The sequence below is a fragment of the Halichoeres trimaculatus genome, unplaced genomic scaffold, assembly GCF_033239565.1.
Source record: "Halichoeres trimaculatus isolate MK-OKI-2021-1 unplaced genomic scaffold, fHalTri1.1 fHalTri1_scaffold_22, whole genome shotgun sequence".
Lineage (NCBI taxonomy): Eukaryota > Metazoa > Chordata > Actinopteri > Labriformes > Labridae > Halichoeres > Halichoeres trimaculatus.
Genome location: NW_027437200.1, coordinates 12,464,860 through 12,482,326, shown reverse-complemented (window position 1 = coordinate 12,482,326; position 17,467 = coordinate 12,464,860). Strand labels below are relative to the sequence as shown.

Genomic DNA, 17,467 nt, shown 5'->3' with positions numbered 1-17,467 from the left:
GAATACACTTCAGAGTCTGAGATCAGCCTCCTGGGCTGCTCGCTAATTAAGCAGCATTTGTCTTGGCTTGGAATCAAGTTTAATATTGAACAGAGATCCAACGTGAAACAGCACCACAGGCGTCCAGAGACCCACAATAACACGGTGCTGAAAGGAAATACGAGTGTGGCTCTTGAAGACGTGTTAGCATCAGTTCTTTTTAGCAAAAGCCTGTTTTGTTATACTTATGTGAACAAAAAGAACTTCCTGTAAAGTTATGTGAGGTGAAGTCAGTTTGTTTCACATTTTCAGTACAGTCAAAGCATCACATGGTAAAATGGGTTAAGTGCTCAGCCTGTCATGTCAAACACAGAAGTCAGGAGAGAGATATCAACCAAAAAAAGAGTAATTAAAAAGATACTGAAGCCAAATTATTGTGGTTAAAAGAAAAGTCCTGCATGCCAGGGCGAGTGCCAGGAGACAGAGAGCTTAGCTTAACTTGGTTCAGCTCAGGGTAAAGACTGGAAGCTGGGGAGAGTCGTCAGCCTGGTCTTCTTAAAAGTTCACAACACCAGCAAAGCTCATTAATCAAAGAAAGACTTGTTTCTCTAGGGAATATTATTGTTCCATATTTTTTTGTTCTTTAGCTGGATGAAAAGAACCACATCACTCTGATAGGGAAACAGTTAGCCTAAATAAGTTGTAAGCAGTTTCTGTCTGGCAAAGGAATTTCAGACAGGAGAGGAAAAGCTTTCCTGGTTCATCCAAAGGTTAAAAATGTCCTACGTATACCTGTAAGGCTGACTTATTTACAAGTTTGTTTCAATGCAAAAATTCTAAATGAAAGGAGGAAAGTTTAGTCTATTAAAATTCTGCATAAAGTGATGAAAAGCATCTTGAATTTGATGGATTGCTTAATGTTTGAATGAAGTACATCTGCAAGTTTAAAGAAAGGCTGGGACAAACAGGGTGGTCTCTATCCTTTTTGGAGCTGAGGACAAGTTGTCTATGATTTAAAGACAAAAGTCAAATCTTGATTTGTCAGACCACAGGACAGCTTGACAGTCACACACACCATCCTGCCAGATGTGGGTGGACTTCATCAGTAGCGGGTAGCAAAGTTTTTAACCCATGCAGTGATTTCCACAACACAGTGATTTCTGATTCAAACATGGTGCACTCTGAGAGTTTGGAGATCACAGCCACGTAGGACGATTTTCAGCCTTGTCCTTTATGTATAGAAAATTCATAAATCTTTTGCTGTAAACAACAACATCCCTAAAGTTATTGCAACACCTTGATGAGTAACATTATTCTAAAATTGTTGTGTTCTTTGCTTGCTCATAAACCAAAAATGTGTTTTGTGGTCCATGTCTCATCATATTTGAATGTTACAGGAAACTTATTTAAAATGAGCTGTACTTTGAATAAAACAGTGTGTTTTTTCTGTTTTAAATTTTGATATGTTGTCTTTGCACAGTGTCTTTATATTTATATTATATTCTCATATAATAATAATAATTATAATTATTATTGTTATTACATTATTATATTCATATATTATAATATATTTATTTATGTATAAAAAGGTTGCTAGGCACCGCCCTGTTGGCTATGGCTGCCTTTTGCAGCAGCTCTCTCTTCTTTGTCAGTTTTTTGTAATTTTTTCGTCTTTTTCGTAATCTTTGTATTTGTAGTGGATCATTACTTTGTATGGCTCATTTGTTGGTCATGGACACCAAACTTTTTGTGGCTTCAGTGATATTTTTACTACTTTTTCTCCTGTGTTTGTCTGGAGACCCTACATGTAACCATGGATGCATTGTTTGCATGTGAACTCAGCTGTTAGCAGCCTGTAGCATGTCAATGCTAACTGGTGTAAGGCCTGATGTCTTCCCACAAGGTGAGGAGAAGGAGGTGAGGATGACGTGCTGGTTCTCAGGTGTGAGCTAAGAAGTGACGACATGGACCTGTCCTTCTAACCATCGTTATTGGGAACGTAAGATCTGTCTCCAATAAGATGGACGAGCTAGCTGTGCTAACCCAGCAACAGAGGGAATACCAGAGGGCAGAGTAGCATCATGCTGTTCACAGACATGGCTAACAGAGCTAACATCAGACACCAACGCCACATTAGAAGAGCTTCACCTGCTGTGAGCAGACAGGATCCAGGAGACAGAGACTGAACAGACTGCTGAAGAAGCTCAGTCCTGGACCCTGTGGAGGTGGAGGCTGGCTGAACTGGAGAATGATGGACAAGCTGTCAATATCTATTTTTTATGGACCTTTTTGCACTTTCTATACACTTTTTTAGTTTTGTTTTCTTGATTGCTGCTGTGACTTCAATTTCATTGTACTTGTTACAATGACAATAAAGTTCTATTCTATTCTATTTTGATAAGTTAAGCTTCAATAAACTAACTTATCTGTGGTTCAAGCACAAAAATATGAAACTGTGTTCAGCAAGAATATGAGTACATGCAGAAAATGTAAATTTAAAGCAAAGGGAAATGTGTTAATAGAAAAAAGAACCCTGCTCATCAATGAAAGCCATTAAGAGCAACTGAGACCTGGATGGCGCGCATACAGTATGTGGGAGTGGATATGAAATTACAGTTCTGATTTGAACATTGGCTCATGCATAATCAAAAGTTGGCTGAAGCTTCATTACATCATAAATCACACTGCTATGGTCACAATAAGAAATTCCCTGTGCTATAAAGATAGCTGTTTGCGGTTTCTAACTACAGCACTAAATGCATGTACCATTGCATTTTTATTCTTGACTTCTTACAGAAAATCAAATGTTTTTTCCATTAGTCCTGCCTTTGGGATGTAAGGAGCTTGTTAAAGTCAAAGATGGATTAAAACCCTGTCAAATAACAGGTTATGATTTAGCTACGGAAAAATTAACATGGATATAAAGCCCAACAATTCAAAAAAGAAATGCTGTAAGTGAAAGAGCGCTGAGAAAGAGCCCTGATCCCCATATGAGAAAGTGATATGTCCTCTATAAGGTTATCCTACACGTGAACACTTAAATAAGCCCTCCTGATCCTGCTTTAAAGTGTGATGGTAAGTTCAAGCAGATCGTCTGTTTCAAAGAAAACTCACTACATTCGATCAGTGTTCAAAGGGTGGAGAGGGCCACTGTTTATGCTGTATGTTGAGGTCAAAGGTTCCTTTAACCAAGCTTCAGAGCCTGTGAATGGCGCAAAGAAAGGACGTTTGACCTTTGAGAGGTTCGTATACGTCAGCATGTACAGACACCTACAGGGTTTGGAGGCTTTTCCTGTCAATGTTGCAGCCTGACTCAACAATTTTCCATAAAACTGTTGCTCTGCAAACAAACACTTCAGAAAAAAAACAATCCTGTTGCATTCAACTTACCAATAGCAAAACTGGGGCTCTAATTAAATTGCTTTAGGCCACCTTCTCTTGCACTTCCTGTGCAGACCATTACTCAGCCCAATCCCACTTCAGTTCCAACTTCACTACTTTCTGATACAATGGGAGTCATTGCCTTCAGAACTGCCTTAATCCTTTGTGGCATAGATTCAACAAGGTACTGGAAACATTCCTCAGAGAGTTTGGTCCATATTGACATGATAGCATCACACAGTTGCTGCAGATTTGTCAGCTGAACATCCATGACGAGAATCTCCTGTTACACCACATCCCAAAGGTGCTCTATTGGATTGAGATCGAGGGACTGTGGAGGACATTTGAGTACAGGAAACTCATTGTCATGTTGAAGAAACCAGTCTGAGATGATTCCAGCTTTATGACATGGAGCGTTATCCTGCTGGAAGTAGCCATCAGAAGATGGGTACACTGTGTTCATAAAGGGATGGACATGGTCAGCAACAATACTCAGGTAGGCTGTGGACTTTAAACCATGCTCAGTTGGTACTAAGGGGCCCAAAGTGAGCCAAGAAAATATCCCCCACACATTACACCACCACCGGCCTGAACCGTTGATACAAGGCAGGATGGATCCATGCTTTCATGTTGTTGATGCCACATTCTGATCCTACCATCTGAATGTGGAGCAGAAATCCAGACTCATCAGACCAGGCAACGTTTTTCCAATCTTCTATTGTCCAGTTTTGGTGTTGCTGTGTGAACTGTAGCCTCAGTTTCCTGTTCTTTCTGTCCATTCTCCTCTGACCTCTGGCACCAACAACCATGCCACATTCAAAGTCTCTTAAATCACCTTTCTTCCCCATTCTGACACTCAGTTCAAACAGCAGCAGTTCGTCTTGACCATGTCTACATGCCTAGATGCATTGAGTTGCTGCCATTTGATTGGCTGATTAAAAATTTGCGTTAACAAGCAGTTGGATAGGTGAAATTACTTTCTGCTTTGTTGCAAGAAAGTTTTTTGCATGGATATTTGAGACATCTTTGATGTTCAGACAACATTTTACACCCAAGATAAATTATTGAATGATCATTTTTGATTTTTTTAAAGAAAAAACTGTGGCAGTTGCCCAAAAGTGTATGGTCATGAAAAAAGCAACACTGCAACTTCTTTCTGGGATGTATGAAAGGCAAGGGTACAAACAGCCAGGTCAGTCACACAGCACACAAATTCCACCTCAATCCAACATCCCTGATTATGCAAACTTTGACCACTTTTGACAGTTTCCTATCAACTTCATCCAGGTTCAGTGTCACTGCCAAGGAATGATGAAACATGCAAGGTGACCACTGGTTTCTTTGATTATAGCAAACATGTCTTCTCCCATGCATCCAACTGGACGAAACACCTTGGACAGAAACCAGCCAAAACAAACACATCTCATCAAAGGTGTTGACAGAGTTGAAGCAATATGGTGAAAAAAAAAAGCCTTGAAAATGTACGTGTGTAAAATTTTTGTGCCTTTCTGTTTGTGATAGTGAAACCATGTTTTACATCAAACTATGTCAGCCTGTCCTCCACTCCCCAAGTCCCACGATCATCACTCATTTTTCCTCTGGTGTGTGGATTATGCAGACACAAAGAAACAGATATATGGGCTTTTTTAGGATTAGCTGATTTTCTTTAAAGAGTGTGAGATTTTAAGTGAATGTGAGAGTACGCTGGTGGACATCACTAGTAAGTGTTTGACTCTGAACTCACAGGGTCTTCTGGTTTCTGGCCGCCGTCATGGAGAGGCTCCTCTGGAAGGTGGTCTCGCCGAATCAGAGTGAATTCCCTGATGAAAACTGCATCTCCATCGTTGGTCGATACAGCAGCCTGAAAGACAACAATGAGGTTTTTATCCGTCATGAATAACATAACCTGTTTCGGAGCAAGAAGACACCAGAAGGACACGTTGAAGGAGAACATCAAAGAGGCAGAATACTTTTGTTGTGATGGGACCTTAAAGGTCCCATATTATGCAAAAATCACTTTATCAAGTCTTTCAGTGAAATTTGTGGGTCTTTGGCTTTCCTCCCAGCCCGCAAAATGTGATATTTAATGACAAAACCTGAACTGAGTAGTGCTTGTGAATGTAAAATCCTGACCTAAAACAAGCTGTTTGTAATTTGGGGATTTGCGGACATCAGCAATTCCCTTTTTTGACCAATCAAGAGCAAGTCTGACCTGACTGGTCCACCAGAGCAGATACCCCCAAACCTCCTCCCCGCCCCCCGCTGGGGAGATTTCTCCAGCAGCGGGGAGGAGAATGCCGAAGTTGAAGCGCCATCACTGCTCTGTTTTTGGCTGTAAACAGCCACATAGTTCCATGCACAAGCCTCCCATCTCTGAAGAAGACAAGACTAAGTGGCTAGAGTTCATTTATCAAAGAAATGTGCCAGCTACACTCAGTAAAACTGTGCATGTGTGTGCTAGTCACTTCACGGCAGACTGCTTTTCCAACTTTGGACAGTACAACAGAGGGCTAGCGAACAGACTGGTCCTGAATCCAGGCGCATTACCAACCATCCACCAACAAACCTCTGACCCTGGAAATGTGAGTATTTTAAATGCTGTGTGCTGTGCAGCAAATGTAAGAGCTTTTCCTCAGTGTCCCCCTGTCTCTGTGTTAGCTTCAGGATGCTAACTTTAGCTGCGGTTCACCTGTTGTTTTAGCCTGTAATGTTACGGTAAACGAGCTTCGCTGTTTTCTAAACATTGTGCACTCAGAGCTCGTGGCGCCGCTCTCAGTGACGCTGAAGAGTGGGGCGGTATCAGCGGTGGCTCATTTACATATGAAGGTCACGGCCACTAAATCAGAGCGTTCTGAACAGAGGGGCTACGAGAGCCTGGAAACAATGCTGCTGTGCTTGATTTATTTTTTTTTTGGACCAAAACATGTTACTACCATTTCATGAAGACATCAATGATCCATATTAAACTGCAGAAAAGGAGCTGAATGGCACCAGTGACAAAACATACGATAAAATCAAAAAATTAGAGTTAGGGTGGAGGCAGATTGCAAAGCGGTTTTAAGCAATACAGTTTATGCAGGCTAGAGGAGTTAAAATAGTTTGGCAAATAAAGATCGGCCAATTGGAAGCGTAAAAGGTAATTGGCTGAGCTGTCAGCTGATAAGAGCTGGCGTTAAGCTCATGTACCGTTGGCCTGCCTGAACAAACAGTACGCTCATTTCTCAAGAAGCAGGATGAAGCAAAGAGCCATGTTTGGAGGCTTTTGAATTTTCCGTGATTATCAATATTCTGGAATATGAAACAAAAAGTTTGTAATGTGGATGATATAAGCAAAGGGACAATTTGCCAACTTTCTGGGGCTCCCCTGTCTTCTCCTTACTTTACTCTTCGTCTTACCAGCTAAATTTTGTACCATGACTGTCTGAGAGCAGATTTTAAACAGGACTTGTTTGCAGATTATTGTTTCTGGAGAGTAGTAAAATCTAAATCATCATTATGGCACCAGCTTTGGGTTTCCAGTTTGCAAAACGGCAAATGACATTCCTCTCCTTTTGCTTTCCACACAGACTCTTATCCAGCGCACAGATGAAGCCTGCTGATGTGATATTGGTCAATACTTGGACTATAAACACAGTACAAATGAAATCCAGAAGTTCTGGTACCAAAATTGGTCGTCCTCTGACAGATCCTGCATTTTTATGCAAGAAGAGAAAACAGAGATTACAACTGGATGAATATTTTATTGCTTATTGAAGATTCTGTTTTATGAAGTGAAATGATACAGTAAAAGAGACGCACATAAAACCCAAGCTAACTGATGCAACAAGGTCTTTGTTATTCATAGCTTGGTGTTTCCACCAACCCATGCCATTTCACCACTGTACTCTGGAGAAATGCTAATGGTGGGAAAATGAGTGAATTGTACCAAAAAGTCAGTTTCTGTTTGCAATCTGTTACTGAGTGCCTTTTCTTGTGGTTTTGTGCTCTCAGCTGCACATCCCTCGTGATGTGGGGAATCTCTGGAGGAATTCACAGAGGAGGAGATCTGATATCAGAAGACATATTAACCCACCTCTCTGAGGAGACAGTGGGGGGGCTAGGGGGCATCTTGGATAGGGCCCATTAGCTACACAGCGGGGCCTGCATGTTCCAGGATGCACAAATTGACAAAGCAGGGGCCCTCAGCTGCTCTCCATGGGTCATAAACACCCTGTCATGGCCCAGGTCAACTGCCTGCCTCCCGGGTTGGTGCCAAGGGAAAGGGAAGTCGAGGGGGGGATGTGGGTTTGGGGAACTTGATGTTCTTTACATTTTGGGGGGTTGTGGATATTCAGTTGTAGAGGAAAAAAGACGTGTGCTGAGTAACTGTTGCAAAACTGACTTGAGTTTTGTGTGGGAAAGAGTCGTGGAATGGGCTCCTAAATGAGACAAATCAAATCTGGTCTAAATCCTAACACTCAGCACTACTGAGCTGCCATCACTAAGACTGTTGAGGCATCTGGAACAGCACATAACTCAGAGCAGTAAAATGTGGGGGACAGTCTGCTTAGATGACCAAGATCTTGCATGCACATTTTTGTCACATAGCGATCTGCTCATGTGGCAGCTGTTGGCCTTAATGCAACATTTTGCATTGCACTTTGTAAAAGTTAAAAAAGATTACATTCTGCAATGAACAATATGAGATCCAGGGTCTGTGAATCAGGGATAAGATGAGTGAGAAGAGGTAAATTCCCACCAATAAGGAAAAGACAAAATGCATCACCGCGAATTGGCCCAACAGGTTTAAAGCTTCCATGACATATACTCCAGAGATTTCAACGCATGAGACATGGGAAAGTGTGGCCTGAAATCGTATGACTGATTGCAACATGAGATCTCCGCTAACACAGCAGAGTTTGCAGTGAAGGATGTCCTCCCTGCCACTGATGCTGAAAACTTAAATGTTGCACAAATATGTGCCAGAGGTAAAGCAAACATAAGGCAAGCGTGCAGATGTAGAGAGGAACTTTGCTGGTGTGTGTGTCAGCTCAGATGTACTGAAAACCACTTAAGTGACCAGATGTCCTTGCTCATGGCTAAAATGAGGCCCGGCTGCGATGAACATGCAGATTGTGTCTTTAGCAGGACATTTTTTTCTTTTCCTCCATCCACAGAAATTATTTTCTCACACTCTCTTAGTGTCTTAACACCCTACAAATCTGACTTTCATTTCCTGTCATTTACGTTTGCATCCATCCTCCAAAAACGACCAGGGATACGCTAAACCCAGACCTAGCTGCAGGCTAATGAAGCACATCAGCTAAATCTCTCACTTGAGTCTCAAAAGGAATATCTGAGAATCTTTTTTTTATAAAAAAAACAACCTGGATTTCCAGTGTTAATGTAAAGCATCCTGCACAACCCTACTGGATAAAACCACAAAGATCAGAAAGGGGACTAAATATTTCCAATGAAGTCCAAATGCAATGACGGTGGTTAAATTATTATATAAAGAAATAGGTCACATGTCATTGACAGTCTTCTAACATTTTGTACACAAAGGGCAATGTACAGTAGAGGTAAGGGGTGTGGGTTTTGGTCAAACAGGGAAACTTTCATCACAAAATACCCCTCCACTGTTTTGCTGTTTAACCATAACCATGATACATACTGTTTGTACTTATACACTCCAGTTAATCTGAGAATGTGGCAGCGAAAAGTCACCGCACTGTTTCTGTTTCCCACTAAGTAAAGCCGCGTTTTCACCAAGCAGTCCAGTCCGGCTCAGTAAACTGTGCCCTCTTGTGGTAGGTGGCGTGTAAGCCGGATGCCTAAAGCCGCAGCTGTTTAATAATAGCATGACGCCATAGCAGCAGGACACAGTTTACCCCAAGAATAAATCCAACGAAAGAAGAAAAGCGCAGCACGGTAAACATAGAGCAACGATGGAAGACATGCAGCATTTTGACCTCTTTGTGACTGGCATGTAGCTCTTTGATACAAAGTGCAATCAAGCTACGTGTCAGAGAAGTCTGTGTGCCGCCAGGAGAAATACAGCCGCTGCCTGGGTAAGTGACGATTCTTTTGACCAATCAACGGTCTGCAGTGTTGTAGCTCCGCCTTCCGAGAGCGGATCGGTTCAGTGTGGCACCCATACGAAAGGATCCCAAAAAGTGGGACGGTTTTTTGGGGATCTGTCCGGGGATAAGTCAGTGGAAACGCCGCAAAATGCACGCCGTACCAAGAAGAACCGAACCGGTCTGCTTGGTGGAAACGCGGCTTAAGGAAACAATGTCTACGATGTTAACTGGCTCCAGTAATGGCAGAAAAGTTTTACACGTGCATATGTATACAAAACACAACACCAACGTGCCGTTAGTTTTTTGTTTGAACCTTCCACTTTACCTCAGACTGCTTTAACAACAAAAGTATGGTGCAAGGCTGGCTTTGTATTAAAAACATGTCTCATTAAAGGATCTTTACCATCAATTTGTCACTCATCTGTTGCCAATTTGTGATCATATTTCAGCTTTACTATAAGAAATAGACTGACACAGCTTCTTCTGAGGCACTCACCATGTCTATGTTTTTTTGTTTTGCCTCAGCAATCATCTGCACTAGCTTGCACATTCCCTCCACAGACATAACTCAGGCAGTCAATTAACCCAGAACTTCTTTATCATGGCATGACTTCCCACACAGATCAAAGCAGCAGTGATTTTAAGACCTGTGCAATGTGGGCCTGCCTCCTGGTCTTAGTCAGGGTACGTGCTGCTGAAATTTGTAGAAATTGTAAACCTGAAATATTCTTTTTGGGAAGACCAGAATGCAGGGCACAGGAGTCTATAGGACTAGTAATAAAAGCATGCATCAGCATATAGCCCGAGAAAGAGTGGGACTCTGGTTATGTTCTTTATATGACAAAAACTGTCAGCTCAAAGTGAAAAATGACGCCCAAGTTTTTCACTTTTGGTATTGGATAAAAAGACAGTGCTTGTAGTTTGGACAAAAGTTTCTCTCTCTGAGCCTCAGGAACGGTAATTAAAACCTCAGTTTTGTCCTGGTTAAACTGGAGAAAATATTCTGCCACCCAGGATTTGATATCCTGAATGCAGCTAAAAAGAGCATCCACTGGCCTGGCGTCATCAGGAGACACAGATATGTAGAGTTGAATATCATCAGCATAACTGTGGAGGTTGATTCTCTGTCTCCTGATGACACCGCCAAGAGGGAGCATGTAAAGTTTAAAAAGTACAGGGCCTAAAGTGGAACCCTGAGGCACACCACATGTTACTTTTATGGACTTTAATTTGTAGCTCATTTGGATCTATTGTAAGACAGTTAGACTCAACACAGCCTCCACACAATGTAATCTCCATATTCTAGATTGAACTACTCCCAAAACTAAGCCTCTCTACAGGATGCCATCTTTCATCTGTTCCTGTTTACATATCTTAGTCAAGAATTATTATATACAGAGGGTGATTTTTTGTTCCAACTGATTAAGTGAGCTTTATAATTTATTACTTAACTGCTTGTTATCACTTTTTCCTGTTATATTAGCCAGACGCAAGGCTGAAATTAAAATTAATCCTCAACTTATTAAGTATGTTGTGCTGCTCTGAATGTGTTAATGACTGCTATTAAGATGCTCACCAGGACAACTTTTAAGGTTGACAGTTTCTAAATCTTTAAAATGTTATTTGCATAGACTGTATTATTAGAGCATAATCACACAGAAGCTAAACATTGTCTTGGAGATTCATTTTCCAAATACATTCAAACCTGCTCTCACTGTTGAAAAATAAAAACTGGTTTAAACTATGCGTCTTATAAAGCTCCAGCATGTAAACATAACTTTTGGATTAACTTGAAGTCTGTAAACTGAAGTTCAGGATGATGACCAGCCTTAACACCAATACATGGAGTCTTTTTCCTCTTTGGAAAGTAATGACTGTGTTACATTCTCAACAAGCATGCTCTTACTCAGGCAGTGTTTGAGTTTATGTGAAATGAAAGTGACAGAGGTTAAGAAAACACACACTCCTGGATTGCAGGGCTCCCCATGATTGAAAGAAACAACTCCAACATGCATCCCAGTCTCCAAAGCTACCCTTGCAAGGCTCAAATCCAGAGTGTGTGTGTGTGTGTGTGTATGAGTGTGTGTGTGTGTCAATGTGACAAAGGCCAAGGGTGAAAGTAAAACAGTGAACCAGGCCAGTGATTCATTAACCTCTGAGGCGAGTTGGATTTCAAAGAGCATGCCCCGACCAGGGAAGGGGAGAGGAAGTGGACTCAGGGGCAGGTCAGGTCTTCAAAAGCACATAATCAACAGTAATAACACTAACCTGATATTATAATTGAGCTTTCCTATAACGTGGTGCCAGCTTCCACTGTTTGGGTGGAAACTGTGAAAAGCGAGTGACTCTGACCATGCTAAAGTAGGCCAAAACCTAGGCTTGTGTTTCGCGCACTGCTGCCTTTGATTAATAAGATTCCTTCCGATGTTTAGATAAGGACACCCCTTTTTCAACACTGACCCTTGTCTGAATGAAACCTTAGGAGAAAAGATATTTTTGCTAATCCACTTTCAAGGGGATTTATGTGAGCTTTCACTTAACACATTTTGGTGGAGGAAACATTGTGGCCTTCGTTTCCTTTCTGTCTCTGTTTCTCTTTCATACTGAAGGAAAAAAAAGTGCCCGCTCACTCATCCCAGAGCTTTCACTATATCTGCCCCTGGCCCCCACACATAGATCAATTTGGGGGTTTTCCAGCACACGACAAAGAAACCACAGAAGTCTGAACAACTCAGCGTAATATTATATAATTAGCCCATTAACCAAAGCTACTAAAGTATTGTGGCTATGATAAAGGTACAGTTGATAAAGAATAAGTCAGAGTCTTAGCTTTGCTCAGCCAGGAGGACACCTTTCAGAGTGAAAGAGGAAGAACACAGAGACAGTTTTTACTTCAGGCGTTCACACAGGATACCTGGGATGCAACAACCCATGACTAAGCTTTCTGGGAATCGAAAAGAAGAAACTTAAACTCCACTTTCATCACATTCTCTGATTCCTGATGGATTGTTTTCTTTCTACGTTAATGTTTTCCCACACAATGCCTTTGAAGATGCACCCACCTTCCCAATTTTCCTGCCAGATTCCTCTCAACTTGATTTACATGAACTGATATCAGTTTCCCTCAGTACAATCTGTCCTATAAGCAGGAGGAGGAGAGTGGCAAATAGCTCAACTTGTCTCCATTGTAGCCCCTTTTCAACTCAACAGCGCATGGGATGAAGCCTCAGGGGGAAAGAAAATCCATCTTTGATCGAGGAAAAACTTTCCTTAAGCTGTCAGCACATCCCTTTGCGTTCACGCTCTGTCACTCCCATGTTTTAATGTCTCACAATGATGCGTGGCACCGTTCTAATGATGCATGAGCACATCTTCGACGAGGCCTTTCAAAGTCTTCATGAAACAGCACGCTACCTAATCTTTTGATGTGTTTTCCCCGTTGAAACGGGATAGTAGACCAGAAATTCATGCTGGTACAGATCAGTTTAAGTCCAAAGGCTAACAGAAAACATGTTCACTTAATGAGAGAAGAGGAGCCTCCAAAAATCCTCCAGAGGATCATTTGATGAAAGTTTTGTCAATAGTTTTACAGTTAACCTTTTCCCTAACATTTCTCCAGATTAAGGTTGCCAACTTTGAGGCAGAAAAATAAGGGACGCCCTTATCTGCAGGGGGGTTAGTGGCCCGACTACCAAGAGTAGAATATGAAGAGTGTTGCAACTTGTGCAAACATGACTTCTCATGTCAAAAAGTAAGAATTGTGTTCTGTCCTGTCAGTCCTTGGGTTGTTATCTCTAAAATCATGAATGGTACTGCCAATCAATATTGTATTGATTTTTTTTTCATGTTGTATTAATGAAATGTCTGTATTCTTGATGGATTGATGAGAAATAACCAATCTAAGAAAACATACTCAGTAAAACACCACAGTAGCTTAAAGATAATTTATGCCTTTTTAAAATCTCATTATTTTGAGCTTTTAGTAGGATTTACTATTCCAAATTAATCATATTCTATTACTTTAGAAGAAGATTACTGTATGTGTAGATCCATGTACCACAGAAAGTGCTTACAACCGATTTTACCGTGTCCTTTGAATTTGTTTCACTTACACTGTCAAACCATTCATTTGAGCTTTCCCACTCATGTCTGTGTTTTTGCATCCTTTGCTTTCCAACAGGGCACGGGGTTGAGTACCAGTTGCAGCCTCAGTCACAGACATGTTTACTTCTGATTTCCTATGACTTTCTCTCACCCAATTAATGAGAAGCACTTATTCCATGCTTAAAATCAACCAACTAACTTGTGTTTTAGGGGGCAGATGCATACTCGTGTTGAATTTGGGTAGAATGGTGCTGCGTTCAAGGCAAACTTAAAATACAGGACAAGTCGTGTCCCGTATTGATTCAAAACGGGACACAATGTTTAAGTGTGAAATACGGGATGATTCCACATTTTATGGGGTGATTCTGTATTTTACAGGACAATTCCGTATTTTAGGGAACCGTCCCCGTATTGATTCCGTATTTTTACGGCATCGCGTCCCGTATTGATTTGAAACAGGACACAATGTTTAAGTGTGAAATACGGGACGATCCCGTATTTTATGGACGATTTTGTATTTTACGGGACGGTTGGCAATTCTACTCCAAATAGAATTTCAAACTTGAGGCTGCATGCCAAGCTAACTGCTATGTGACACTATACTCTGGAATAGCTTAGCTAAATACTAACTTAACTTGTACAGTTAGTACATAAATGTAATCCGCGAAGGCTAACATGTTCAGAGTCCTGTTGTCAGCAGATGTTTATCAAAGCTCTGTGAAGCTGTAGTGGATACATTGTGTTGAATGCTAACTTCAAAAGGAATGCTAACAAACAGATTCTGTGGTCGCCATTTTAGTTTAGCCAACTGATTTTAGCTAGTTTGTTACTGCTTTTTCATGTGCAAGTTTACAGCAAGCAACCTCAGTCAGAGTGACAAAGTCTTCTGCAATTTGATTCAGTAGAAACTTTGTTTAAAGCTATGAACAACACAAGCAAGAATTCAGACTGGAGGGAAAAACCTTTGAAAGTGTGAAAAAGTGCTTGTGTGGCTGCAGGTGCTGCCATCTAGTGCAAGAAGTGTTTTTTTTTTTTTGATATCTTCTAAAATTTTGTAGCCACAGCCAAGAATTCAATAACAATATCGTCCTGTCATTTGACAGCATTAAATTTTCAGTGCTCAATATTCACTGAGAGCTGGGTCTTGGACCTTCTGATTCATCCTACCCCTGAGGACAAAGAGGATAAGGATCAGGTTAAGTGCCTAAGAATAGTTATACTCACCTGATGAAGGCACAGCTTTTAAATTAATGTTGCGTGGTAGTTTAGATTTGAATTTTCAGCTTAAATTTAATGTGTAATGTTTTTCAGTTAAAAGAAGCAGAGATGAATACTCTCTGTCTGAGGCTACTAACTGTGTCCCATGGCTCTTCTGTTGCCAACTCAGCAACAGGATAACTCATCTAAGGAGGTCATCATCGATCATTTAAAACCAAAGTTGTCACCGGCGACTTTTCTTCTACTATCCCCTGGCTTTAGTGAGAATCTTTCTCTAGCCACAGAATATCAGCCTGCAACGCAAACAGAGACCAAATACTGTAATGCTCATGCCGGCTGTGCCCTTACAATAAATCACAAGCCCTCACTCCTGAGTTGACCACAAGCTGACTGCAACATGAGCGCTTGACCAGTCAAAGGCCACAACATTAGCAAGTAGCATATTTCCTGCTAAGTCGACGGGTTAGTCCACCTGCTGACCATGTGTGGGGCCACGAGAGCTGAAATTGGAGTTTCTGCTTCAGTGGAGAGCTAATTATGTGGTGGGACACCCCAACGCTGACCTATCCTAGTTTACAATACAAACACAAGGAGCTATGAAATCGAGTGCCACAGCTTTTTTGTATCCCATTAGCCAGCAGGAAGACATCTCCATGCAAAAACAGCTTCACTGCCAACATTAATCGCTGTACCAGACGTGGTGCGGTTTCTCCGCTCAGGTAACGACAGCTATTATATTTAATGTGGAGGTTTTTAATGAGGTCTTCAAAAGAGCTCTGACAGCTCAAAGAGCAGCAGGGAGTCCCACGACAATGCCAGCACCGGAACATTCTGTAAAACCGCAAAATCAAAAGTGTTTTTCTTATTAATACGATACATACTGTATACCACAGCCACTGTGCTCATGATTATGCATGACTCTCCCAGTGAGCTTGCTGAAATACTGTAGAGCAGGGGCGCCACAGAAAAGCTATAAGGAGTGGTGCATTTTGTTAAACGACATCATTTCACCTCTTCCTGTTGACAATGTGGCAAAAAGGCATTAGTTAACCACTTTTAAATCTTTAAAATCATCTTGAAATCGATACTTGTGTTTTCACACCAACACCAACCCACTACTGATGTTGTAATATCAGCCCACTGCAAGATTCTGCTAACTTAAAAATGCATTCAGAATACCCTCGCCATTGAACCAGGTCTGAATGTAAGCAAGCCGAAACCACCTCCTCAGGATCATAGCATGCACGTATGTAGCATGTATTGCATTGGTTTAAAATGTGATAGCTGTTTTCACTCACAAAACCCCTTAAACTTGAAAATTCTGTATCAGAAACAAATGGGTAACGCCAAAGTGACTACTTTTGTTTAATATTCAGTTTGTGATCCCGACCATGCAGCCACAGCGTGCTGACTGACGAGGCAGGAAGGAGCTAAACGGACACAGATCTGGTGGGGTCCAGCATTAGTGCTCTCCTCTGCTTCATGTGGGGTCTCATCTCATCCTTCCTGGATTTTATTTTGCATTTACTCACTGCATATTATCCCTCATTGACTGCAGCTGACGTCTACAAAAGTAAATCATGTTTTTCAGTGGTGCGGTCTGGAAAACGGTCTGGCAGAGCTTGTCAATCAATATCAGCCTTGTAAATGACTACAGACCCTTGTTGGTAGCAGCGGTGCTCTCTTAAGATGAGAGATCAGCAAAGATTATGAGATGAGATGAAAGAGAGACAATGGCAAAACTTTGCAAGTTGGACAACTTTAGGCTCACACTTGAACAGATCATGCGTTGAGATCATAAGACAAGGCGTTTCCATAGTCATAGAGCACAGTAGTCTGTGGGTCTTGAAAGATCAAAGTGCTCTGAAACAGCTGGTGGTATGGGGCTCTCTGCTCTAGAAATGACTGGCAGCTAATAGGTTTACTAGTATCTTAAGCCTTGTTTCCACCTAGCAGTCGGGCTCAGATCAGTACGGTTTGCAACGGCTTGTCTCGGTTAAGCTTGGTCATGTTTGAGTTTCCACAGCCAACCATGCCCCTGCATGGAAGGCGGTGTATAAGCTGGATACCGATGGTGCAACACAGAGTACCCCGCTAATAAATCCAGCGAAGAAGAAAAACGCGATTCAGTAAATAAAGAGTAACAATGGTGGACATCCAGCATTTCGTCCTCTGTGATTACCATGTGGCTCTTTGATACAAAGTGCAATCAAGCTTTGTTTCAGAGAAGACTGTGTGCTGCCAAGAAGAATACAGCTGCTGTCGCACAGTAAGTGACCATTCTTTCGACCAATCAACAGTCTGCAGTGTTGTAGCTCCACCTTCCAAGAGCGGATCGGTTCAGTTTGGCACCCATATGAAAGGGTCCCAAAAAGTGGGACAGCTCGTCCCGGTTATTTGGGGATCTGTCCCAGGATAAGTCAGTGAAAATATGCATCGTACTGAGATGAACCGAACCGTCTGCTTGGTGGTAACGTGGCTTTAGGATGTGGTCCCACTGGCAATCCGTACCATGCTTAAGCAGGCTTCAACCCTTATGTCCAGTTCATTTGGCTGCAGGCGTGTTGTGCGTGAGCACGGTTCACTTTTCTGCTTTGGCACGCTTCAAAGAGGTGTGCTTCAGCTTCTTGATTACGCAGTCAAACGATGCTAGCTGGTGACTAGCTTTAGAGCACAGTAAAATATGTAAGGTGCCAAAAGCCTGGATATTTAACGCATGGGGG

General features: G+C 41.7%; 1 protein-coding gene across 2 annotated transcripts in view; it reads right to left on the bottom strand.

The window, feature by feature from the left end:
• adamtsl3 (ADAMTS-like 3) overlaps positions 1–17,467 on the bottom strand; it is a 143,972-nt gene that overhangs the window by 75,321 nt on the left and 51,184 nt on the right. For both annotated transcript variants that reach the window (XM_074662003.1, XM_074662002.1), the window contains one exon: positions 5,105–5,221. In XM_074662003.1, coding sequence (XP_074518104.1) covers positions 5,105–5,221 — 117 coding nt within the window. The remainder of the gene's footprint in view (positions 1–5,104; positions 5,222–17,467) is intronic.